The following is a 27,868-nucleotide window of genomic DNA, read 5'->3' as shown; positions in this document are numbered from 1 at the left end:
GAATTGCGACTGCAAAATATCAATGTTATAAATTTATATTTTCTCTTAATTAATCCATTTTAAGTCGATGTTAAACAAAAAAAATATTATCTCCTAAATAATATTTAAGAAGTAGAAACGTCTTTCTTTCGTTCAGATAAGCCTAGGTACATTAGCCTTTTTTACCAGAAAAAATAACATCAAAATCAATCCAGCCAATCATTTCAGGTAGAAAATAAATTCTTTTTTCATAGGCGAAACAAACAAAAATATTTTTTTTACAAACAGACCATCCAATACTTAATTTATTTACTTTCTTTGGTATACATTCTAACTATTACAATAAATTGCAATAAATATAACATTTTTATACTGTTTATTATGTTTTCGAAGAAAATCGTAAATACGAAGGGACTGTATTTATGTTAAAGAGTAATTAATCTCTTAGAAACATTCCATCAAAAATCTGTTGTTATAATTAATATACTTTCGATACCAATCGAAAGAGGCTATCTACGAAGATTGGAGATCGGTTACAGAATCAATGTGTAGATCGTGTGGAATGAAGGCTTTCTCCTTTATTTTCCCTTATAGTCAAGATAATAAGTATCTTACGTTATAGAAAATTGATACTGAGACTGGAAAAATATTTGCAGAAATAAAACATGTTGTAACCTTTTTAAATGTTAAAAATTAATGTAAAAGTTACTGAAATATCTCTCAATCACTCTTATTTTTAGTAGGTTGTATCATAAATAATTAAGTCTTATGTAAATAAATATAGCAACAGGATTTATACATACAAATATTCGTATTTTTTACTGGGCCGATATTCGAATTATGCAATAAGGAGATAAGTTTCTACTTGATTGAAAATGTGCTATTCACATTATGATTAATCGTGTTAAGTCCTTTCAAACTTCAGTCATTGGCAAGAATGGTACTTGAAGGCAAGGCTAAAGCATTGCATTTGACGTACACAGGTCAAGAACTTTGATAACAAATGCGTTCGTTTAAATGCGATTGTATAATTATGAAAACGATTTAGGACCTATATAAGTTTATAAAATAACATTAAAGCTTCAGCTTTTATACAAGAATAAAACGAAATTATCTAAAGGAGAGCTTTAAAGTTTTACCAAAAATTATTAAATTATATTTTATAAAACATGCTAAAATATATTTTATTCTAATTTATAGAAAGGCAATTAGACAGATTTTATTACCAAGATTTCTTTGAGCGCAAAATCGTGAGCTACATTAAGAGGACCTAAGTCCTCTGGAATTCCTGGAACACGCTGCAACAGTTTAGTTCTCTCTAACTAATTGAATTAGCACACCTAATCCCTGTTTTGTAGTTAACCAACCGCTACATAATGTATTGCTCTTACTTATAAGTTTAAATTTATGTTATATTACTGTAAGTAGTCTGTAAAATATACTACTATAATAATATGTTACTTACCATAGGTAGGTACTATTTTACATATTATATTTAATGCGTTTTATGTAGTTTTTAGTGTATGTATACATTTTTAGTATACACTAGCTTTCCGCCCGCGGCTTCGCCCGCGTTTTCAAAGAAAAAACCCGTTCCCGTAGGATTTCCGGGATAAAACCTATCCTATGTCCTTTCTCAGGTATAAAAATATCTCTATACCAAATTTCATGCAAATTGGTTCAGTAGTTAAGGCGTGATTGAGTAACAGACAGACAGACAGAGTTACTTTCGCATTTTTAATATTAGTATGGATTATGTTACATATGTATTATATTCTACTGGGTGAATTTTCTTTCGAGCAAGCTAAAATAGTATTTATTATTCCCAGAAAGATCGTTGCAGTCGAAATCGTTTATGATCTCGTGAATTTTCTCAGTTGTAAAAGTGAAATACGATCAAAGAATAAATCAAATGGAAAATGTGTCGTTACTGATCGTTACATAATATTGCATAGTTACATATAGTACCTCTAACCTATATATCTTTATATATAAAAATGAATCGCAAAATGTGTTGGTAAGCGCATAACTCGAGAACGGCTGAATCAATTTCGATAATTCTTGTTTTATTATATTCCTTGAAGTACGAGGATGGTTTTTATGTAGAGAAAACGTAAATATGTACCACGGGCGAAGCCGGGGCGGACCGCTAGTATGAAATATATTCTTGATACATGCTTAAGCACTATTTTTAGGAGCGTATTTACGTTTATATGTACAAGTCATTTCTTAAAATAATGAAAGAATATATTTATATTACTATACTTAGGTAGATATATGTATAATAAAATTTTCATTTATTCATTCAATTTTTTTTTTAAAGTAGTATACCTAGAAAAGGCTAGAGCAAGAATATTATCAAGCACTTAGATATATTAGTTCTGTGCTAATGTCGATGTAAAACCAGGCTTTAAATAGCATTTTAGTGTTTAAAGTGGGCAATAAAATGAACACTTTCAATGTAACGACTTAGAACTGGAGTTACTATTTTAACTACGTAGTTACTCGTAGGGAAAGACATGTTCTTAAAAAATATTTGATTCCTTAAGGATATAAGCATGAAGTTATTGAAGTGCATTTTCCAGCGTTTTTTATTTTTTTTACAGTTTACCAAAATCGTAAATCCCAGTATTCATAGATTTTGCGCTAAAAATCGGGAAAATTTGAAACAGGCTTGCTATATTTACTCGGGGATGAAATATCTGAAAATCATAACACAATACCTACTAGATTTATACAAGAAATGATATTTATAATACCTAATATTATATTCCAACATGAAATAAGTATCTCAATTTGAATAAAATGAAAGTCCTGACTTAATTTCATCACTCGCGAAATTTTAGCAATTTACAAAGAATGCTTAATACCGTTGGGTCGATAATCCCCAATTCGTTTTCAAAGGGTGAATTTGTCCTTTTGCCTAAAAGAAACCTTAAAAATAACTTGTTTTATATTGATAGAAATAAAACTTGTTATTTTTAAGGATTTAGTTTACGCGTGTATTGTGTATAGGTACCTAATAGCCCGTAAAATTGTATTAAGTATAAGTTATCCCATTTTTCAAACTTTTTTACTAATTATGCTATGAAATAAAATTTATAGTATAAAAAAAAACTAAAAACAAGTATTTCATTTCATATACATATCAGTAATAAATGTAATATTTCAGAATTAATTTTATATATCAGGTTTATTAAATATATTTCCAAATAATATATGTCCCAAATAATATATGTATAGGTATGTCCCAAACATTACATTAAAGCATGCCACGTCAGAACAAGTACATTCCAGCCAAAAATACTAAAGAAAGCTTCCACTTTACAACATCAAAGGTACACCGAGCGAGACAATAAAACACCAAAATAAAGGGAAAATATAGCTCCAAAAACTAGAAATACGATGAAAGCCAAAGCATTGTGTTCGTAACTTATTTCTGTATGACTACGTCGCGTGCATTTGAGAACTAAAGAACACGATTTTCGTTTTAAAAGTCTGGTCACATAAGGGATTCATAGTTTGCTAGTTTCACTAATGTTTTAAAAAGTATTCGTCTAAAATTTCTCTATACATATTTACTTTTTTTGTAGCATTGCTTTATAGATATCCTATAAAATAAATTGTTCATAAAATTTACCCATTCAATATGATTGGAGAGTCATAGATTGTATAGATGAGATCATAGATAGAAAACATATATTTTATCGATGAAAATAATTTATTAGAATTGAAAAATCGTGTACCATTCGATCAATAAACTTTTATAACCATTTATTTAATAAAGAAGCAGAGCGAGGTAAGTGGAATTACTGAAATGGTAGTTGTATCAGACACACCGGTGTTGGTTAACTTAAACAATTTATTTCACCGCAGATCAGGTGCAAGACTCTTAAACTCCTAACTTTAAAATTGACTCAAGGATTTGGTTTTGGCAAGCAATTTATGGTTATCGCTTCCTGAGTTATAGCCGAAGTTTTGTCTTTACAATAAAGTTACGGACACATTAATCTTATGGCATGTGAAGTGGGAAGCTTCGTACTTTTATGGAGCCATTTTGCGACACGAGTGCCAAATTAAATACCAGTCTTCTCGCTTTGATTCTACCGACCAGTGTAACATGAACTCTCTGATGTGTGGTGATTCATTTGTTTTAAGGGTCTTTGTGCAAATCTAAAACACGTTTCTAGTTTGAATATAATACGTGATAACTGAAGTGTGCTAATGTTCTGAAAACTGACACGATTCATTTATTCGGACGTGATGATTGAAATATATAGTCTACAATTTATGCCCTAGACTCTAAAAATATTTTTAAAGAAAAATAAATGAATAGTGCAAAATTTAAATGCACGGCAATAAATCAAGCTTGATCTCTGACCCTTGCATAATTAAGAAGTTCTAGGGAATTTTTACCATGATTGATTTCAATCTAGTTTAATCAATAGAATTTTCCGTGTAAGTACCAATTACCGCATTATTATGCATGATCGCACGCAGCATGTTAAGAATATATAAAACTGTATTTTATTCTTGACTAGCTTACCGCCCGCGGCTTCGCCCGCGTTTTCAAAGAAAAACCCGTTCCCGTAGGATTTCCGGGATAAAACCTATCCTATGTCCTTTCTCGGGTATCAAAATATCTCTATACCAAATTTCATGCAAATTGGTTCAGTAGTTAAGGCGTGATTAGTAACAGACAGACAGACAGAGTTACTTTCGCATTTATAATATTAGTATGGATTGTTAAAAAAAAATGTAAATAATATATAAGTATGGGATACAAATTTTAACGCTGATGAAAATAGCATAATACTAAAAATATAAATTCCCACATTTCAATAATTTATAAGTCTTTAATAATTATAATTGTCACAGCTAATTTAAAACACCTTAGGTATTTTTTGTCGTTTGCTTCATTATTACTCGCTGAGGACATAAAGTAATATAAATTGATCACTATTTTAAGTTCTACATAAATAATGACAAAGGCGACCTTTGTTCAGCTCAATCGCAATGTTCAAATTCCTGCAGTTAAATGGATTTATCTCTACACGAAGACAGTGGTTCTTTGGCGAGATGCCAACGACTTATCTATTAATCCACAAAACGTCTATTACTTGTTTATGTGAAATGGTTTAATCCATTCTGAAATTATTAAGTATTGACTGACCGGTTGGCTTTTATTGCTTATTGGGTATCCTTATTCTTACTTGTTTGTTTGATTTTTAAATAATATAAAAAATATATAGTAAATCATAGTAAATCTTCACACATCCGCAATTTTTTTGTCAAGGCGTTACTTTATTATTACAAATACAATATTTTAGAATTTTAAAATAAGTGAGTTGTAAATTCGTTCAAAGAACTACCTAAATATATTTTAATCTATAATGTTATAAATCTTGTTAAATTCATATTATTTTAAAACAGAAACTACAATTTTAAAAGCTTCTGAAAGTGTAGGTATATTATAACAGAGTAAGAAATCTCTATATAATTTTGCGCTGGAAATTACATGAAATAATATGTAAGTTAACATGGCAAAGTTACCATCAATTTCGAAGTTAGATATTGTTCGAAAGTTTACAAAATGACAGCTGCCAATAACGATGTCGAGATTGAAACTATATTAGCTAACTTTTTAAAATAAAATAGTAACTAATTCAAAAGTAAATAGAGATATGTTTTAATATTTTTGTTTGAATAATAAAAGGAATAATACAAAACAGAAAATATATTATTATTTTCCATCTTGTTTAAGTAAGTTTTAAGAAAATTATTTTTTTAAGTGATAAGTAGGAATCATTTCTAATTTACATGTTTTAAATAACTGGATAAACATCCTCATTTCTATTAAAAGCTAAATAAATAAAAAGTCGCTCAATCGAAATGGGAATATCGCAAATATTGACGTTGTCGAAGAACAAAAGAGTTATTTACGCCTCCGATTTCAATTGGACACATCTACATATTCATTTTTATTTAATAATCTTTGATTGGAAAACTTAATTGATTTGGTCTCTTTTGTTAACTTCACACCAGAAATGATATGCTTCTGGATATATTATTCTGTTTACATTATTTATCAGTTAAAACATATATTTCGTAACATAATTATACGGTCTAATACAACAAACGCTATATTTTCGTAATACTTATAATCATAATAATTATTATGATAGCAAAACAATGATGATAATATGAAAGAAAATTAACTAGAATCAAACGACTGTCTACTATTACATCGTAATATGATCTCGTAGTATGAACTCTGGGTAGTTAAAATTGTCGCTTTGAAAAACTTCGTCGTTGCTTGGAATAACGCAACTTTGACAGATAATTTCTTCTACGTATCTACGTCAGCAGAGAATTATACGACGTAGTTTTATAACGTTTTTCTAATACGTTTTACTCAAAATATATTTTTGTGCGTCGTAAATCCTTAAGAGTCCACAAAACATGTTCGTAACGTGCGATAAACCGTTTTTCTTTAATACCGCCATAAAGTTACGTAATAAAATTATGGCATATAAAGTGCCTTACACTCAATCTTCTTCGAGAATGATGTATTATAGCGGCATCGATCGAACGGCAATAGATTCAAGCTAAATATCTCTATGTGCGTTTACGTGTAAAGCTCACGAAACGAGCATATTTTGAAGCAAGATTTTCCGAGAACTTGTGAGGGAATTTATATAACTTACAAGTATGATATAAGGTAGAGTAGTTTTTACCCAAGTGTAAAATAGGACTTCTTGGTATAATTGCACGATTTTGATGCGTAAATAAGTCCTTTTTATTTATATTACTCGTACTTATAGCTTAAGTACTTATTATATTAAACAATATTTTAAGAGATAAAGATAGATTAACGTCAGAGAATTTATTAATGAATGAATGAATGACGACGATGAATGATTAACGTCAGAAAATTATTACGTGTTTACAAAATTTTTACCGATATATGGCTAGGTTTATTAGGTAGGTACTTAAATGTATTCTGTAAATAAATGCGAAACAAATACACAATTTCCAATACAACCACATCTTCATGACATAAAAACCCAATCTGACAATAGCAGGATCAACCCTCACAATGAATAAACATAAATGTTTAACCTTTGCGGTATCTTCAAAGGTTTGCCGTTTTGAATGTCGCATACATTTTGACAGATTTTAACTTTTTTGTATTTGGGGTTTGGGTTTGGTTGGGTTTGGGATGGGTTTTCCTATTTGGGGTGAATTTAGGGAGTAATTATATGAATGTTCTATATTATTATCTATTATGTTTTATTTGCTGAGAGAAGTCAGGTATCAGGCATAAATGTTATCTATCGTATTTTAATTATAGGTGATTGATGTTATGATACAGTTTGGGTCGACGTTAGCATATTTCAAAAACTAAAGCCAATATGTACATTGTACTCTGTACATTATAATATGTATTGTTACATTGGTTTTTTATAAATTCAGAGTCCAGAAAATGCAGTTAAATGCACGCATTTTTATGCATAATATGACAGTATATCTTAATTACCCTGACCAATATACAATGTAATAGCCAATAGGCACAAGAAAAAAGCACGTGTGACGTATGCATATTTATAAGTCAAATAGTTTTTGCTATTCTTTTCTACTAACAAATTACACTAGATACAACACAAGGAAAACGGGATAAAAATACATTATCAACTAAGGTTAAAACTCAAAGGTGCAAAAACAAAGGTTTAAACAAATTCAGCGTATTATTACCAAATGGTTACCTCTAGGTTTTATTTAAAACAGCACCTGGTCGAGTTCAACGTGCATAATGTTCGAATAAACTTCAGCTGTGGCCAGTAAAACTATAAAGTTTTCCTGGAGAACTGTAGAGAATCTGATTTTATAAGAGCCACGTAGTGTCCGTAGGAGTACCTACTCGCCAATGAACGTTTTAACCTGAAATAAAATGAATTGCGACTGAAATTGGAAATCTTTTTCATGAGCATTATGTTTTATATTATTTTTTTTTATATTAATCCAAGCATAAGGAGACAGCTCTTAATTATTATATGTTGTAAAATAATTGTGTCAGTAATGAAATATTCTAGATTCAATACGTAGTCACAATGTGAAAGTCTGTCTGCGCGTTCACGGCTACATTAAGGTTGTTATTTAGATGAAATTCGGTATGAAAATAGTTGAAAAACAAGGATAAATAATGGACTTTTCAAAAATCCTTAGAGGATTGAACATGAGACAAAAGTTCTGCCCACAGTTTACTAAAACGATATCAAATCTTTAACCTTTAGAAAGTGCTTCCATATATTTGATAATAATATTATCTAAGAGCTAAGACTACTTGCTCTAATGTTTTTAAATATATTTAAAGTAACGCTATAGGTGGCTATAGATTTTTTGCCGTAACAGAAATTTTAGATAAAACTACATAATAGCAATAAATTGTTATCAATAAGAATGGCGACATGAATGTTTTTAGAAATTCACTATCACCAGTTTTGGCCGGATAGGTCATGGCATTTATTCCTTAGATATTTTATCTTGTAGTGATTATATAATAAACATTCTTTGAGTTATTTGTATCATTAGTTTTATTTTGGGCTAGTAACTTCTCGCGGCTTTGCTCGCGTGTTTCTAGAACATGCGTAGCCTGTGTACTCTATCTTCTTGATTCTCCAACAAATTATGCTCATTTGGCGCACTTTTATGTTTTGTAAAGGAATACTAGATTTTATTGTAATATAATGTAAAGCAGTTAATTAATATAACAGTGACCAGAACGACCATTTTAAAATTATATTTGAATCCATTAAATAGTGCACAATTTCTAATCTTAATTCCTAATCCGATCTTGATATCCGCGTAAAATACAAGATTTAAGAAGAATTTTTCAGTCGTTAAAGATAAAGGTCTCTAAATATAAAAATAATTTGACATTGAATAATTTAATCAATCTTTTTTTTTTCAATTAATTTCACTGAGAATAAAACAATGAAATTAGAGATTAATTTAAATTGAAAATACTGACAACCTGCGGGGCTCCTGAAAAACTAAGGCATTGGGGACTTCAACAAAAACCACCGACCACTGCACTGTGACCACTTAGCATCTTGGCTTGACTGCTCATTTGCTTGTTGATGTTAAAAAACCAAATCCAATGTCATCTTTAATAATAAAATAAAGATTTAGTTGCTAAGTTGGTGACATTTGATAGAGTGGCCACATGGAAGGAAGCATGTTCGTATTTATTAACGAAAATCTATCTCAGAGCACAGGGGGTTCAACCTGCGCCGTTTGTGTACTATACAGTATGTGCAATAGAACTTAATTTCATAAGCTGATCCTTTATGCATTTTTTTCGATGAATTTTTAAAACTGTTAATGCACATCTCTCACTGGCAACCCGCCGCTCATCTTCGAGAATCTTTTTGTCGTCAGTTTGTTAATTAAAGCGCATGCAAAACTACTTATATACATTTAATTTAGCATACTACACCGACGGCGGCACACCCTGTATATTATTAATAGAGATCATTGATAACTACTGACTTGTATTATTGTTTACTTCATCATAGCAGTATTATATATTCTTGTTGGAAGTTGGGAGTTTGTCATAAGCGTGCCGAAGTGTATTCTATACCTACGTTTTGTGTTTGATAAGTGTTTGCGAATATGAGGGGTAAGTTTTTTTAATAGAATTTCAGGTTATGAGCGTAATTAAGAATTTTGTTTGTAATGTACTACATATACAATAGGATGGTTTTTAATTTTTATTCATATCGCTCTGTTGTCGAATTTTCTTTCATTCCAATGGTTTTTTTTATGATTATAATAATGGTTATTCTAACTTTTAAAATTATTAAAACATACCAACAACTCTATACCATTCAATTACATTACAGCATTCTGATTGTATATTTATTTTTGTGTTTTTGTTTTTTTTTATCATTACTTATTACTTTTATACGTAGTATATTATTATTAGTCTTTGTGGCCGCAACCATCTTTGGCCCCGATGTTTATTTTTTTTTACAAATTATTTTTTTTTAAATATATGAATCCAATGAGCTTAAAAAAATAACGACTTTGAAACAATTATTTTCAATGATGTAACTTCTATCGAACATTTATTTTTATTGCGTAATTAATCACAATCTAAGCATGTTTATTGCTAATTACATTTTAATTGACTAGACTAGTTCATATGAAACTATATTGTAAACAAAACATTGTATGCTATAATTATGTCAAGAACAATTTGTATAATATTAACCTTATAAGTATTGATAGAGCAAGGATAAATAATTATAATTAATCTCAGTAAAAACTTAGGTACTTATATTATTTATAAATCATATTTGCAGTCGAATATTTTAAAATAGTTTCATACCAAGAAAATAGACACAAGATCTTAGAATCAATTTATATCAATAAAATATTAGCACTATGTCGATATCTTCCAAAAGCAATGGACCGATTTCTTATTGGTTATGTAATATGTGGAATTTTTTTAGCCTATAAAATTGCGATTATATTCAATAATAACATATTTTATTAAAGTACATAAGTGTCAAATTGATAACTAACATTCTAGACAGTTAAAAGAGATAATAATACATGCACATAATATGCGAAGTCCCATTGCGAAAACATATTAGGAAATTTTAATTGATAAATTTGCTTTAATTTTTCTCGATTATTATTCCTTAATCGTTACATATTTACACATTCCTTATTTTATACTTGTTTGGTTTCAAGTCCTCTAAAGATGATTGAAATAATTTAAAAGAGTATAAACCTAATGGAATTGTCTTGTTTTTTCTGTATTTTTTTTTCTAATATACCTTTATATAATAACTAGATTTCCGCCCGCGGCTTTGCCCGCGTTTGCAAAGGAAAACCCGCATAGTTCCCGTTCCCGTGGGATTTCCGGGATAAAAACTATTCTATGTGTTAATCCAAGTTACCCTCTATATGTGTGCTAAATTTCATTGTAATCGGTTCAGTAGTTTTTACGTGAAAGAGTAACAAACATCCATACATCCATACCTCCATACATCCATACATCCTTACAAACTTTCGCCTTTATAATATATATTAGAATATTAGATATATTAGATATTAGATTAGATATATCTTATCAATGCTGTATGAATTCGGTTTTATTTATGTTGATCATTTTATATATTTGGTGAACTAATGAACCTCAAAGTTTGCGTTACAGGACATTCTACTTTCCTCTTGCTTATTAGATTCTCTATGTCACAATCAAGTTCTAAGATAAACTTTGTTGTCGCAAAGGCAATCGAAAAGTTCGCACCAAAATTGCTAGGTCACAACTTCAGGCAAGTTAGTTATCTGGAACGAACACTTTGACAGTAAACTTTGGATTTAATATAGGATAGTGTACAAATACATGGAGGTGAACACCTATTTAATCTATACATCTATACAAATATTATAAAGAGGAAAGGTTTGATTTTTTGTTTGTTTGTTTGTATGAATTGAATAGGCTCCGAAACTACTTGGCAGATTTGAAAAATTCTTTCACTGTTGGAAAGCTACATCATTTCTGAGTGACATAGGCTAGGTTTTATCCCGGAAATCCCACGGGAACGGGAACTATGCGGGTTTTTTTTTTAAAACGCGGGCGAAGCCGCAGGCGGAAAGCTAGTATTTTATATTTCAACTAATAATAACTGGTAAAGTCTTTCAGAGAGGCTTAGTATAAAACTAATAATTTTTCTCACCACCGACTTTCGTTATAATTAATTCTCAAGATAAATTTAAATAAAGAAAACAGTAGATATTCATCTGAGATCCCTATATTCACAAATTAATTTTAAATAGTGCCATTATATAGCTTGATAAACTGCAATGAACTATTATTAATTTATTACTTATTTTTGTTTGTCATTCACATAATCTTACATGCAAATTACTTCATAAACAAAGTCACTCAATCGGTAAACAATGCACTACGGAATCGTTAAATTAAACAACAAATAGGTATCTATTTAACATGTTGATCGAATAATTCCAGCGGGAACCCGTCAATATTGCTTTTATTAAAAGCGTATTAAATTCCTGATAAAAGGGAACATATTACTGGGCCGTTTTTACAGGAAGCTTGTTGTGTAGGCCGATACACATTGAATAATTCATAGACCTTCGCTTTGTGGTCGGTAATTCAATTACGGTGGCTGGCCGCGATCAAAACCTATTTATTATATTGAAAAATAATATGACAGACAGATCTGATAGTTATAGTAGTACTTATAGTATATAGTAGTAATAGGTAATTAAATAATTCTAGGTTATAGTAATAACGAGGTTCAATAGTCATAAATTAAATAATAGCAAAATAATTACTGCGAAAAACTAACTTATACTAAGATATAAGTTTGTTGAATGTTTTTAAATTGAACAATAGACGTGGTCAAATATCTCAGTCGTAGTTCAAAAAATGTTCTCTAAGCTAAGAACCGCCGAGAACTTTCGAAAGAAATTTCAAACAATAATTATCAGTAACAGAATTATTATATTTATTATCTATTAGTTATATAATAATACCTCAATCCATTGTTATTTTTTACTCTTTAATACCTACCTAAATGTAATTTTAATTACTTAAAGAATAATAATTGCCGCTCGTTATACAATTTGGCTGGCGGCCTCGCGATAGGTAGCCCAAAAGGATCAAAATTATGAATAAGGATTTATATGTAATAAAGATGAAATGAATAATTAAAACGGGCTATCGGAACTGAGCAATGGACGGTTTCGTTGTATAAATTTACTTAAATCCCAAAAGGGTTTTCATTGGATTACGCGTATTTAAATACATATTACCTGCCCCCCTAGTCAAGTGGCTTTCTGTTAGCGTAGCGTTCAATAGAATAGACTACGAATGTATGAGATTGAAGTAGGCTGTAGATAAACGTATCTACAGGTTACGTCAATCTCATACATTCGTCACATGAGTAGAAAGACGGCTTTCTACTCATGTGCATTCGTAGTCTATTCTATTGAACGCTACGCTAACAGAAAGCCACTTGACTAGGGGGGCTGTTCACAAATTAATATTTCTGGGAATAACTTTAACTACGTTTCTGCAAAAATTTTTAAGACATATTTCTTTAGGCGTGTTAAGGGAAAAATTTCAAGATCACGTCATGGAATACCGCCACGTCATTGAGTAAGGAGACGATTTTGGTATTTTTGAATTTTGCCAAAGAAGTTTCACTTCTGACACGTGTGTTCGGCACACGCTTTTTTTAAATAACCGAATATTTTGTACAATTGATCAACACATAATTTTGATTTAAAATTACTTTGAAAAGTAAAACCTCAAGCGCAAACGATAAAAAGATAGCAGTCATTAGAGGGAAAGTTTTTGCGGCTGGCAACACATGTCGGGAGAAAAGCTTACATGCGATGTTAATCCTAAAGGCGTGCTAATTAGCGCAAAAACAAACTTGTTGCGGCTGTAAATCACGATCCAGTGTTTGTATTGCCTTTAGAATTCGTAATTACGCGCAAGAGACGGGTTGATTTACCTACGTTGGGATATGTTACGTATTCCATGTAAAATTAGTGTCTTCTGAGAGGATGTGTTTGAAGAATCTTAAAAAACTGTTCTGCCTTGAGTGCTGTTTGACAAAATTTTTAAAATAATATCAATTTTTTATACTTGATCACTATATATAGACGGAATTGTTATAAGTTATATTTGAATTAATAAATTAGTATCATCCTTAGAACTTTATGTATCTTGCCGCATTTTCCACTAAAATTCTAATATTCTTACATTATTCAAACAAATGCGAATAAATCTAGGTACCTACATATATATTATGTACTAGCGGTCCGCCCCGGCTTCGCCCGTGGTACTTACGTTTTCTCTACATAAAAACCATCCTCGTACTTCAAGGAATATAATAAAAAAAGAATTATCGAAATCGGTTCAGCCGTTCTCGAGTTATGCGCTTACCAACACATTTTGCGATTCATTTTTATATATAAGAAGATTATATATTAGGTACATTTCATTTATTGTAGATGTGATGAAATGCGAAACAAATAACTGACCAAAGGTTTTTTGTTCTAGAAATTAAAAGCATTGAAAGAAAGGGAACAACTTTAAACGTTAAATTTGACGATGGAGAGTCTATAACATTTGAAGATTGCTGGCTCCGAGATAATTGCAGGTTGTATACGAGTTTCATAAAAATTATAAAAAAATTTTTTGTTGTATAAAATATTTCATATCATTTCATCATCCAAATTGAGGACTTCTAAATACGATTTTCCTTTATTATGAATAGTTAATGTTTAATTACGCAAAAATACCCCAGTGCTCACAATTTATGCGATAATTTATCATTGTTAGAGCATTCTCGTCTCGCTCCACGCGTCATCGTATCTAGAAGCTACGCGTGCATTTTTGAATGTCAATATATTTATCTTATTTAATATTAATCAAGTTTATTGTACCACTCCAAGAGAATGTGAAAAACACGCAACGTGTAAACCATATTCACAATAACGACCACATCCAATGTATCTACATTCTATCAACTTTATTTATTTTTAATTTTGTTTTTGCTAGTGCGGAGATAAATGCAACGAATCAAAGATCATAGAGATGGACATAGTTGTTCTTTATTTACCAATGATTATATAATCAATTTGAACTGATTTGACCTTTATCTACAATATAAGATGTTTAACAAATGCCATAAGATATTAGTCAATTTTAATGGCTAATTTTATTTTCCTGTAAATGTTGTAGATGTTCAAAATGCTTCAACGCAGCAACAAAACAAAGAGCTTTTCATATTTTAGACCTTCCTGATGTATCTTTTCAAGAAATAGAATGTAATAAATCGGGCCTCACTGTGATTTGTAAGTATAATGACTATAATATATTTACGCTTTTCTTTCTGCACATTTTCAAATGCCTTGCCTTGATGGTTTTGTTTTTCGTACCAATCACGCCCTAAGCACCTTGGTTTTTGATAGCACCTGGTACATACCAGGTGCTATCTAAATCTAATGGTGCGGCACATGCCGATGGCATTAATAAATGAGAGCATAAATTTCTTATTTAAGAATAAGGAAGTAACACACTTTATGCGTAAAATATAACAGTATAAAAAAAGAGCATAGAGTAACAGTGTAAACCTTAGATCTAAGGTGTAAACAAGAGAGTATAACATAAGTAGGTACTTAATATTATTTTACTATATTTCATAGGGAACGATGACCACGTATCTACATACACACCAGACTTCTTACTACAATTCCACAACAAAATTTGGAGCAACAGCCGAAGAATGGCGCCAAAGTTATGGCGGGGGAAAGTTCCAGAAGTTGCTAGAATCCCAGTTCACACATTTATTAACAGCACCGATGGAGCTAAATTAATATTTCAATCACTTCTCGACTATGGACTGGCGTTTGTTGAACAAGTAAAGTTATTAATTATATAATTCAAAAGAAATTAATGTAGTTCTAGAACATCACGATCATAATATTATTATGACATATTATTATGTAGACCATTATAACATACCTAGTATACAAACGCTTCAAGTAGGATAAATCTAGCAGTTATAATTATAATGTAAGCTGCTAACATGCTGCTAACTCAGCTCGTTCCCATAAGTTTTTTAGTTGGCAGCTACCCATAAAATAAACAAAATCTATCTAAGAAACGTTGTTTAATAAAAGACTATCAATAACAAAGGCATCATTAACAAGAAACCTTACCCAATATTTTTCGCCATTAATTAATATCGGAAAAAAAGTTCTGTAATATTATCCTGTTAAAAAGGGTAATACATCCCAAAATTAAAAATATTTTTTGTCCGTGGAATAGAATGTTTCTCCTTAATATTGGCTATTATAGGAAAAATACAGGAACATAATCAAACGAAACAAGAACGAACATAAAGCCTAAGGTCCCTTTACATTGAAAAACAACAATATAGTACTTAGGTACTTTAAAAAATATTATTAATTATACGTACGTTTAATAAACTAATTATCATAATCATATTTTTAAGGTTGAACCTACATTAGAAGCGACAGAAGTGGTTTGCAAAGCGCTAGGTGGAATCCAGAATACCCTTTTCGGAGGAATGTGGACGATCAGCCCAGAGCCTGGAGTCAATGATACAGCTTACATGAATATTGCTCTTAAACAGCACACAGATTTGTCTTCTTTTACAGAACCAGCTGGGTAATTAGTTTTTTACATAAATTGAAATGTTAATTTTAAATAATTATAAAATGATTGGAAATTTGCTTTTGCTTTGTTCATTTTAATCCATCGGGCCCCGGAATCACAGACACAATAGAAAATCTATTGTGTCGCGGTCGGATGCTGGCCGCTCGGTGGTTGAGAGGTTAAAGAAGCTTTCAAACCATGATATATTATGTTCAAGTAGTTAAAAATATACCTACAGACCTTTCCCTCTTTGAAAAAGTAATATTTGTTGACGTCAAATCCTGATAATGAAAAATTTTCATAGATTAAAAGTTCAGTGAAGTGGAAATAATTTCGTGTCCTATTTATTAATGTTTTTTTTTCAGTCTTCAAGTATTCCACTGCCTCCAACATGACGGTATCGGAGGGGAAAGCGTCGTATCTGATGGTTTTTACGCAGCAAATAGATTAAAAGAGGAGCATCCTGAGGACTTCGCGTTTTTGACTCAATATAATGTTGAAGCTGAATATATGTTCGATGGACATTCGTACAGATATGCGGCACCAGCTATAGAATTAGATAGATTTGGAGATCTTAAGGCTATCAGGTAGATATAGATTTGAAATTTCTCATTAAAAACTATAAATCCAAGAGTAGTGACTGTTAGCACGTTGAGCAGAAATAGTTAACTGGCGGATTGGTCTATTGACACTAAACAAATATTATTATTACTAACATTTACGATGTTTGCGGCAGTCACAAATATGAAAAACAGAAACTTTTCATCAGAAACTCTTTTCAAAAAAATTATAATTAACTCAATATATCATGAATTTATCTGAAAGGTTTTTTTTCATTTCAGGTTTAATTCATTCGACCGAGCACCAATCGCTTTCGATAAGCCTGAAGACTGCAGAGCGTATTACCGCTCAATGAAGAATTTCGCCAAGTATATAGAAGATCCAGCTTGCCAATGGCAGTTTAAATTAAAACCAGGTTAGTTATATTGAGGTCTATATTATATTAATTGAAAACTGTTTGCCAATCTATTTCGTGGAAATTAATATTCGATGCAGCACCTGTTTCGTGGTAAAGATCGATTCATCACATTAAACCCTGTTATAGAAACTCTAAATTATAACGTATTATATTTGATACTTGCAAGTAAATTATTCTATAACGTCATCTTCGGTTAGTTTATAGATTTTAATCGTAAAAACTTAAATTACCTATATCTAATTCTGAGGTCACGAAGTTCATTTAATTTAGGGGCTTTCCACGATAATATTTACATATTTAATATTTCATTTTAAACGGCACAAGTTAAACGTAGATATTATTTCATTATCAAAACTTATTCAATGAATAGTAGAAATTCTGTATGAATATAGAATTTATAAGTGCCAATGAATATTCATGTGTCTCTCGATTTAAGGGGGAAGTTAAGAGATAAATTTTCTTTCAGGGTTATTTATTTATAACAAAGCAATATATAAGGTTGTTATCAGTTGCCATCAGAAACAACTTTCAGAAATAAATATAAAAATAAATAATCGCCCACTTATTACAGCCAAAAAGATCAGAATATAAAACATACTTAGTTCAAACCGTGATCAACGCTAAGTTGCTTCGAAGTAACATCTTATTAAACATTAGTTTAATTACTTTAAAAATCTGTGTACATATTTTAAGGTTACAAAAACCTGCAATACAGTTTTTAGTTTTTAATTTCATTCTCTATAGTTTATACTCTTTACCTTGTATAAAATATTTTACATTACTTTTTCAGGTACAGTTCTGGCATTCGACAACTTCAGAGTGCTCCACGGAAGGACTGGTTTCACCGGCATGAGGGTGATCGGCGGCTCCTACGTAGCAAGAACCGATTGGCTTGATAAAGCCCGTTCTTTAGAACTCATTAAGTAAAAATAATCTATAAAAACTTTGAATTTTTTACTCCATTTAAAATTTATATTGATAAGATATTATAAACCACCTGAACAACATGTTACAAATATTAATAAAATATAGTATTGTAGTTATACGTGTAGTTTTATTATAACCTCAATAAATTAGTAGATATGTTAATGTAAGTACAGTTTACTGCTTTCAATATTCTTTGTAAGTGAACAAATTTGGTTTAGATAAGAGGGAATAATAATAAAATAGAGACTCTTACATTTTTGCTAGCCTCTGCTACTATTGAAAGATATATAGAAAAGGAACAATTTTAGAAAATGGTATATGCTCGTGAAAAGAAAAAAAGTTTTCCACATTAAGATATCCCACTCATACACTATGCAGTAAAGTATTAATAAAATCTCGTCATAAATTCAACGCAATTAACTAAATTTTAGACAAATGTTATCTATTCAAATAACTTAGATTGCCTAATTTCATCGTATGATAACATTGAATGTATTCCCATTAGGGCACGTAATGAATTCCATTTATTCTCGTACTTCGTACCTTACCTTTGAAATTCCATTAAAACATTGATTATAGGTATAAAAGCTTTTAAGGTAAATAGACAAATCTAGTTACTGTTGTTTTATCGCAAATTGAAGTTTCGTCAATTTCGGCAACACAAATGCGAGGCTTATGAGCATTGTATGTAGGAATCCTAAGTACGAATCTCATTACATCCAAATGTTTGAGATGTCTTTTATTTTTATTGTGTTTAACAAAAGTCAAATGGGTTTTTTCTTCGGCTCGAGCCTGATAAGGTTATCAGTGGGAATTAATGTTCCCATTTCGTTCTTTTATACTTTTCAAATGTTTTTTTTTTTTTCATAAATAAATAGGTACCTAGGTACCTACGATATTCGTAATGTTAATGTTGTAGGCCATAGGAGATTAAAATAAAACCACATATTGGAAAACAAAATATTTTACTTAAAATACTTAAAGTCCATATTTACAAACCTTTATACGGTCACTTTTTTGTACTATTACAATTCAATGAAGCGGTCTATATTTTTTTTCACGTTTAAACACATAATATTATAAATATTTTGTAAATTTCACATATTATATATTGTAACGAGCCCAAAATCATTATTCACGTTAATTAATTTGATATAGGTATTTAATAATTGAAATATAAACCCTGTCCTCATACAGTTAGTACCTATTCACAAAATATACTCTTTACTACTTACAAAAAAAATGTCTGTCCTCAAATCCTAAGTCAATCTAAATAAATAAATTAAAAAAATAACAAAATGGACAAGGAATCAGTTTACATATTTATTACATTATATTGTTTAGATATGGTTATTTATCCTTATTTCAACATTACAGGTACTTCATAGCATATCTATAGGGTATTCATTTGCTAAATACACGACGAGTGAATAATTATACTAATTTGTGATATTTACGAAGAAAGTGTCATTCATAATACTTTACTAGAATAATACCAATATTTGATTAATTTGAAAATATACACTACAATATAACTCGGAGAAATTAAAATCTCCACTAGTTAGGATCCAGATATGTATAAGAACTATCTTTGAAAAATAGTACAGAATGAAGTATTGCTATTTATTTGTAGTAAAACTGTTTAATACGTATTAGTTTATTTATTTTATTATTTAAATAGATAATGTTTTGTTTACAACATGTTTTCTCTAAGGAACTTCTCTAGACCGTGGTACAAGTGATGTCTGACACCTCCTAAGCCGTGATCTTCGTCGGTGTAACTCTGAAAATTTTAATTAATTATTTCAATGCAGTATAAAAAGATCTTAAAAATAAATATATAACAGTTTTGTCTTGCAATATGAATGAAATAGGCAGTATGAATAATAATAATTATTATGATAATGATGATGATAGTGAAAATAGTGCTATTGATGGCGATAATGCGTTTTTTTTAATTCCCACGTAGACAATAGACTTACTTCTTTCTAATACTATGTAGTACATATTAGGAATGACATAATGATAATAATGACGAATCTATGAAGATAATTATGATGACAATGATAACGATATCGATGATGATGATGAAAATATTAAATAATAATAATGACGAAACCACGATCCGAACTACTAAGAATTGAAATTCTTTGCCGGTTTTATCTTAAACTTACTAGGAGGGCCCTACTACTCCAAATTGTGTAAAATTTAGAAAGGAAATAAACTATTTTTTTTTTATTTTTTATATGGTATGGATCTTTTCAAGGAGTGAATAGGTTTCTCAAGCAGGCATGTGACCTAGATCAGCGTCTACTTTCAGATAGACCTGTGGTAAAATGCCAAAAATAATAAAAAAAGGGCAAAAATATAGGGCTGCTTGGAAGAAATTGCTTGTAACAATAAAGCCTTGCATTCAAATATCCTGTTTTTATGTAGAAGGGTTTGGGTACTTTTGTATGAGCAAGTGTCGTCGGGCTTTCGCGGCCAGTGATGAAACTTGGACTCAGAAAAATCTTATAATAAATCACCTAGATTCTAGATATATGAATAATACAAAACCAAATATCAGTTCCTAATACGTTTCGAGATGTCCATAATAACTTTTGCTCACAATATATTGTTCTTTTAAAATATCCAAATTCCAAGTTTCATCCATTGCCCGCGAATATTCATCACGTCGCCAATTTTACCCAAACCCCTTTGTATTTTCTGTTTTTGTATATATTTTTGCAATAAAGATTATAAATAAATACATACCATCTGCGTGAAATACACGTCGTTCTTCTGCAACACTCGCGAGAACAACATGGCGTGTTGATAGTGTACATTGTCGTCTTCTGTGCCGTGGACCAGGAAGTAACGCTTATTGCGGTATGCTTCCACCTGGGGAATAATGGAAAGTAGAGTTTATAACAGGAAATCCAAGCCTTAATATAAATCTCGTGTCACAATGTTTGTCCTCAATGGACTCCTAAACCACTTAACCGGTTACAATAAAATTCACACACCATGTGTAGTTCGATCCAACTTGAGAGATAGGATAGTTTAAACATGTAGGTACCACGGGCGAAGCCGGGACGGACCACTAGTTTCATTGTATGTTTAGGATATGCTATATATTTGGTGGCGAACGTGATAAATTATCCAATTTAAATTGTAACATCTTATTTATATCTACACAATAATTATTATTTATCCTACTATGTAATATTATAAATGCGAAAGTTTGTGAGGATTTGTGTGTTTGTTACTCTTTCACGCAAAGTCTACTGAACCGATTACAATGAAATTTAGCACACATATTATAGAGAGAAACTTGGGTTAACACATAGGATAATATGGAAATCCCACGGGAACGGGAACTATGCGGGTTTTCCTTTGAAAACGCGAGCGAAGCCGCGGGCGGAAATCTAGTACATAATAAAATGATGAATTATGAATTAGCGTGTAAAACCTCAATTTTCGTTTTATCCCCATGTAAATTAAAAAAGTCATCAAAATCTTGTAACAGTTATTAGCAAATAGAGCCACAAATAAAATTAGTTAAAGTTACAATATATGTAATATTTACAAAACATTACTGCAAAAAAAATCATTTTGATAAAAGCGCCATCTATGTTATCGTTTCAATACTTACAACGGAAGGTGTTAGGAGGGAAGAGTTCGCGTAACCCTCGGGGTTTTTCTGAGGAGTGTCCATGTACCGCTCAGTATAGATGGTGTCTGTAATCAAAAATAATGATTGCTTTGTAAGTAAATAAAAATTACAAATTTATCTTTTGTTTTTAGTTAATACCAAGTAAATAAAACCTACAACATTATATTTTTATAAATAACCTAACAATGTTATCGATTTAATAAGATCTAAAAGTGCGGTCAAATAAAGCCAAAAGAGAAGAGTAAGGTTACATTAATTACTATCAAGCTGATAGTTAGAATTTTTTTTAAACATAATAAAAAAGAAAAATTGAGAGTACCCCATCATTCCGGTGCTTGCAAAAAAAATCTATTCAAGGTCAAAAATATGAGTTTTTCGCTATTTTCTCGTAAACGGTAAGTTTTATCAAAAAAATACTTCTGACCAAAATTGTAGATCTCAAAATTCTCTACAAAAAAAGGTTTCAATGTACAATGTTGCATACTCGCCCGACACTGTGTGATGCGACCCAGTGTATCAATCGCAGTTGATGTTGCAAACAATAACAACTAGACTAATTGTATTTTAAAAACGGCCATTTAAAATTTGACTTCACCATACAGACATAAATATTATGTTTTAATTCGGTTGCTCGTGTATACTTGACAGATAGTTTCAACCACTTTATCAAATGATTAATATGGTTTGACCGTTTAAACATCTTTAAGAGATCACACAATATAGTTAACTAATATGTAATTCGCTACTACAGGTTTTTTTAACTTAACAGGGAAGTTCAAAATATTTTTTAACCGTGTGCTAAACTGATAAATAAATAAATTGTTTGTTAAATACGTCACACTCACACAGTATAGTTACACAGTATCTTATTAATATTATAAATGCGAAAGTTTGTGAGGATGTGTGTGTGTGTGTTTTTCACTCTTTCACGCAAATACTACTGAACCAATTACAATGAAATTTAGCCCTTATATAGAGGGTAACTTGGATTAACACATAGGATAGGTTTTATCCCGAAAATCCCATGGGAACGGGAACTATGCGGGTTTTCCTTTGAAAACGCGGGCGGAAATCTAGTAAGGTCATAAAGAAGTTTCACTTCTTACGTGTGTACAACTAGTACACGCACACATTATTAACGTGATAACGTTTTTAAAATCGTTTTAGTCGGGTGACATGTTCAGAAACTTGTATCACACCAAAACCTCACGAGCGCGATCGCAGGTATAACGAGAGAGAGACGGACCGATCTCCCGTCTCATCTCGAGCGCTGCCACCAATAAGACGTTATCACGTAAACATCTCGATCGTAAATCTACTTTACAAACAACCAATTTTTTTTACAACAGAATTCCTCATAGTATTAAAGAGTTTAGTAGTGCTAAATTATGTTAAAAATTTGACGTTTCAAAAGTGCATCTCGAAGAAGTCTAATTGAATAAATAAATGTTTGAGTTTGAGTTAGATAGAAATACAATAATATCGAGGATACCATAGAACCGCCAGTCGACGACGGGCGCCACAGCGACAGCGCAGCGGAAGGGCCCGCGCGCGAGCGCCAGCGACGCCGCGTAGCCGCCGTACGACCAGCCCCACACGCACGTGCGGTTGCTGTCCAGCCACGGGAGCTGCTCGTGGAGTAGCCTGCACATGGAAAACTTCACGTGAAATCACAGAATACTTAATAGTAGCAATAAACTTATCTCTAATCGCTTAATTTAACTAATAATTCGCGGACAAAGCCGCCATAGTCTACACACTACACAAACGCAACGCTCGCGTTACATGCAGATTTGTTCACAGACTTGTCCCTAGCGAAGTCCGGCGGATTGGCATAACAATAAATACCATAATGTAGCAACATTATAACTACAATTGGTATAATAATATCCTACAATTAAATGTGACACTCAAACACTAAAAAAGTTCATTTGGTAAAAATTTTAAAATTTTTACCCAATAAACGTTTTTGAAATGAATACTGCCACACGTACCATGCTCGCTGCGCTCTCTCTACTCATGCGATAGTTCACAGTCAACCTACCACATTCGTAAAAACAACATAACTCTTTTGTATGATAATTTAAATTGTTACAAATAATAAAAATATGTCCTTCCAATATATTTTTTTCAATGCCTCGTTCTACAGGTATAAGGTCCCTCATTCAGTCTTTCAGAATGTTAACGATTTTTTCGTCGATATTTAGATTCCCAATTTAATAAGCATGAAATAAATTTGTTAAACACAAACAATAAAGATTTAACTTCATTTTAGTATCCTATTACAAACGAATTGACTCTACTAAATTAGTAGTCACAACTCATAACTAACCAAAACCAAAAAAAAAAAAAAAAACAAAAATCTCACCTAGTAACAGTAACCTGATCATCCACCTCCACAGTTCCTAGTTTCCTGTTCACCGCGAACATATTATCGACACTGGACAACCCTGAGCCTCGCCCATCGATACGAGCGACGGCAATGTTGTACCGGCTCACTAGTGATGTGCCCCAGTCGACGTTCCACCGCTTTGTCACTTGCGCTGTGTCGGGGCCGGCGTAGCTGTAAATTATCAATATTTTTTTATTAATCAGAGATGAGGCAGTTTTTGGCTTTAATAACCGGAAAAATCATTGCGAGATATTCTTTCGAGGACAAAGTGCCAAATTCTTTTTCGCATTCTTTTTCAGATTCTCTTTTTATAAAATATGCGAAATGCGATTCATACCTCGTGTCGTGGTTTTGTAGCTTTTACGCATAGTTTATTTTTATATTTTTTTAGTAAGACCGATATTGTTAAAGATATCGAATGTCATGATATTTTAATAGAATATAATATGGGCAATATATATTCTTGAAATATTCCTACATAATAAACAAATGCCATAGCGCCCGCCGCCCCGTCTCTTGATTCACGATTCTTGATTCACACGACAGTCGCTTGATTGCATGAATGTTTAGTTATATATCGCATCGCGATGAACATTCAGCTCTTATAGGCCGGGAGATACTGACACAAAATTTTGGGTCATTTGTAACAGGCGGTTCTAAATTTTGTGTCAGTATCTCTCGGCCTATTATGAGAGCTCAATTGCACTACAGTTGCGACTCTATCACTCACACGTAGAACAAAAGCGGCACGTCGCATTGCTGCGGGCTCTATAGTCGGGTGGCACTTGCTCCAATACTTGGGTGTTCGGCAATACTTATACTAGAGATAGAGACATAGAGCGTAACAAGCATCTCTCCACTGTAGAGCTGCGACTCTATCACTCAAACTCAAAACTCAAACTCAAACATTTATTTATTCAATTAGACTTCTACTAGAAGCACTTTTGAAACGTCATTAGGTACATATTTTTAACATTTACCACCGATTCGGAAAGCAGTATCTACGGAGAAGAATCGGCAAGAAACTCCATAGTTTCTCTTTTTAATCATGTCAGTTTTACAATTTAATTTTACAAATTACATATCATGTAACATCATATATTATAGTAATATGCCAAAGAACTGTCCTGTGGTTTTTACGCGACAACCCTCCATGGGTTTTTATCGTACATATATTCCTTAATACTGTAATAGGCTCTCTGATCTAGTACATATTTTTATCCATACTAATTATTATAAATGCGAAAGTAACTCTGTCTGTCTGTTACTCAATCACGCCTTAACTACTGAACCAATTTGCATGAAATTTGAAATAGAGATATTTTGATACCCGAGAAAGGACATAGGCTACTTTTTACCCCGGGAAATAGGATAGGTTTTATCCCGGAAATCCCACGGGAACGGGAACTATGCCGGTTTTTCTTTGACTGCCCGGGCGAAGCTGCGGGTGGAAAGCTAGTTTTTTATATAAGTACTCACACATAGACCAGCAGCGGCACGTTACTGCGGGCTCTATAGTCGGGTGGTGCTTGCAACAATACTTGGGCGTCCGGCAATCCTGCACCGAGAGATAGAGACATCGATAATGTGACCGGCATCTCTATGGTGTTGGCGAGTTGGGATACTTTGTCGTTGTCCTCCCAGGTTCTGATGCGGGTACCGTTCTGAAACATTACACAAAATGCATATTAAATAAATAAAATACGATAGTGGCATCCTATAATTTTACAATTTAGTAAAGAAACCGCTTTGAATAAAAGTAGATGAATAGAACGAAATATAACTCGATCTATAAAATACTGTGATGTCCTATCCCAGTTGAAAGGGAGGCATTCATAAACGAAAGAATGACATCATTTTCTCTGGGCTCTCTCTTATTAATGGGCATGACCATTGTGACATATCCGATCCAAAGTAAGTTTAACCCCCATTGCTTAATCATAGCATCACATAACACAATCAATTGTTTACAATCTTCACTTTACAACTTCTAAACAACATATTTACTAATACTCACCACATCATAAATAAATATCTGCGGTACATCCGGTCCAGCACAGGTCACAGTAACACGTGTAGCTTCTTCATTGATAACAGCATCATTGTAGAGACACTCCCCACCGCTAGTGCGCGTGACGTCACACGTGAAGCAAGTGACAACTCCGGTAGAGCTGACTGTATATATGTGCTGCTCGCTGCTGTCGTTCACGCTTGTTGCTTTGTACCAGCTGGGGATAAATTTGTAGAGATATAGAGTTTGTTGAATAAGGTAATTCGGTAGAACTGTTTTTTTTTTATTGGGATGTATGTAGAGCAAACGACAAAGGAGTAAGGTAAAGCAGTTCACTATGCCGGTAGAGCCCACTGTGTTTATGTGCTGCTCGCTGCTGTCGTTCACGCTGGTTGCTTTGTACCAGCTGGGGAGAAATTTGTAGAGATATAGAGTTTGTTGAATAAGGTAATTCATTAGAGCGTAGCTGATATTGTATTATTTTTAGACTGGGATGTAATAAAGGAAAACAAACTAAAGGAGTAAGGTAAATCAGTTCGCTACGCCGCGGCCGGTAGAGCTCACTGTGTATATGTGTTGTTCGCTGCTGTCGTTCACGCTGGTTGCTTTGTACCAGCTGGGAAGAGATTTGTAGAGATTGTAATATGGTAGCGCTAATTTTTTATTTTATTGGGATGTATGTAGAGCAATAAAGGAATTTTTGACAGATTTGTAGAGATGTAGTTAGATTTGTAGAGTTGAATATGGGAATTAGGTGAAGTTGAAGTGGACAGTTTTTTATAGAGCATGGTGTATGGAGAGCAAACAATAAAGCAGTTAGGTAAAAGCTTTCAGTACGCTGGTAGAGCTCACTATGTATCAATTAAACTGGTCGCTTTCTATCATTGAATATCAAATTTTAGGTATAGGTATATATTTAGAAAATTTATACAGAAGAATGTTTGTAGAATACGTAAAAGAACAAATAATGGACAGAGTTTATATAGAGCAGAATGTAGGTAATTAGGGTACCTTTTTAAGTTGGCCAGGATATAATATTTGTATTATGTATGTTATTTCAAAGACAAAATATAGAGTTTAAAAAATTATCTTACATAACATTATTAGCGGTCCAAGTCATGATCTCCAATACCGTATGTGCAGTGTTGGAGCGGCTGCTCATCGTCCACATCGCTGTAGTTGTGGTTCCTTGTGTTATTTGCACTACTTGCTTGTATAGTACATTGTTTACTAACTGCAATTGGGATTTTTATTGGTTACTTAATAATTCACATTGATCTGAAGCTTATTAAGTGAACTTTATTCTATTTTAAAATGAAAATACAACATGTTTTTTGCGACATTTTACGATAGCTTAGGCATCCATTCGAATCAACTTGTAAATTGTTCAAAAACGTTTTTTCCAAATAAAAATAAATGATTTACAAAAATTTATCGAGTATTATAAATATTGAAATAAGAAAAAATCGTTATACTTAGTTACTTACGAAAGGCAAAATTGTAATAAACGCATTTCCCTGTTGGTTGAAAATCATGGGAATGTTGTCGATCCAGCCATTTGCTTGTGTGTAGCTGAAAATCTGAAACACATAAATTCGTATTATTATTTGGCTGGGAAATCTAATTTATGCGGCTATCACTTTTCAACAATAAAAATATAAATATAATATCTTAAAAGCTTCCAT

General features: G+C 31.8%; 2 protein-coding genes across 4 annotated transcripts in view; one reads left to right on the top strand and one right to left on the bottom strand.

The window, feature by feature from the left end:
- The first annotated feature begins 9,576 nt into the window (after positions 1-9,576).
- Positions 9,577-18,141, top strand: LOC149902501 (trimethyllysine dioxygenase, mitochondrial-like). The gene is made up of 8 exons (XM_090109905.1): positions 9,577-9,661; positions 14,093-14,192; positions 14,777-14,889; positions 15,241-15,455; positions 16,053-16,228; positions 16,582-16,803; positions 17,059-17,192; positions 17,986-18,141. The coding sequence occupies exons 1-8, from the start codon at positions 9,655-9,657 to the stop codon at positions 18,120-18,122; spliced, it is 1,104 nt and encodes a 367-aa protein (XP_089966031.1). The 5' UTR covers positions 9,577-9,654; the 3' UTR covers positions 18,123-18,141.
- Positions 18,142-19,070: 929 nt separating this feature from the next.
- Positions 19,071-27,868, bottom strand: part of LOC149902500 (venom dipeptidyl peptidase 4-like) — a 32,729-nt gene continuing 23,931 nt past the window's right edge. For 2 of the 3 annotated variants that reach the window (XM_090109904.1, XM_090109902.1), the window contains exons 10-19: positions 27,671-27,763; positions 27,278-27,417; positions 26,745-26,799; positions 26,190-26,345; positions 25,652-25,836; positions 24,149-24,343; positions 23,273-23,424; positions 21,760-21,845; positions 20,880-21,005; positions 19,071-19,905 (exon numbers count right to left, since the gene is read on the bottom strand). In XM_090109904.1, the coding sequence (XP_089966030.1) occupies positions 19,816-19,905; positions 20,880-21,005; positions 21,760-21,845; positions 23,273-23,424; positions 24,149-24,343; positions 25,652-25,836; positions 26,190-26,345; positions 26,745-26,799; positions 27,278-27,417; positions 27,671-27,763 (1,278 nt within the window). In that variant the 3' untranslated portion in view covers positions 19,071-19,815. Of the gene's footprint in view, positions 19,906-20,879; positions 21,006-21,759; positions 21,846-23,272; positions 23,425-24,148; positions 24,344-25,651; positions 25,837-26,189; positions 26,401-26,744; positions 26,800-27,277; positions 27,418-27,670; positions 27,764-27,868 lie in introns of all 3 variants that reach the window. The other variant, XM_090109903.1, reaches the window with a different exon arrangement.

This window comes from Colias eurytheme, chromosome 15, assembly GCF_061535395.1.
Source record: "Colias eurytheme isolate Ceu_HAF_F1 chromosome 15, ilColEury1 Martin Lab GWU primary, whole genome shotgun sequence".
NCBI lineage: Eukaryota > Metazoa > Arthropoda > Insecta > Lepidoptera > Pieridae > Colias > Colias eurytheme.
This window is presented reverse-complemented; position numbering and strand designations above follow the sequence as displayed.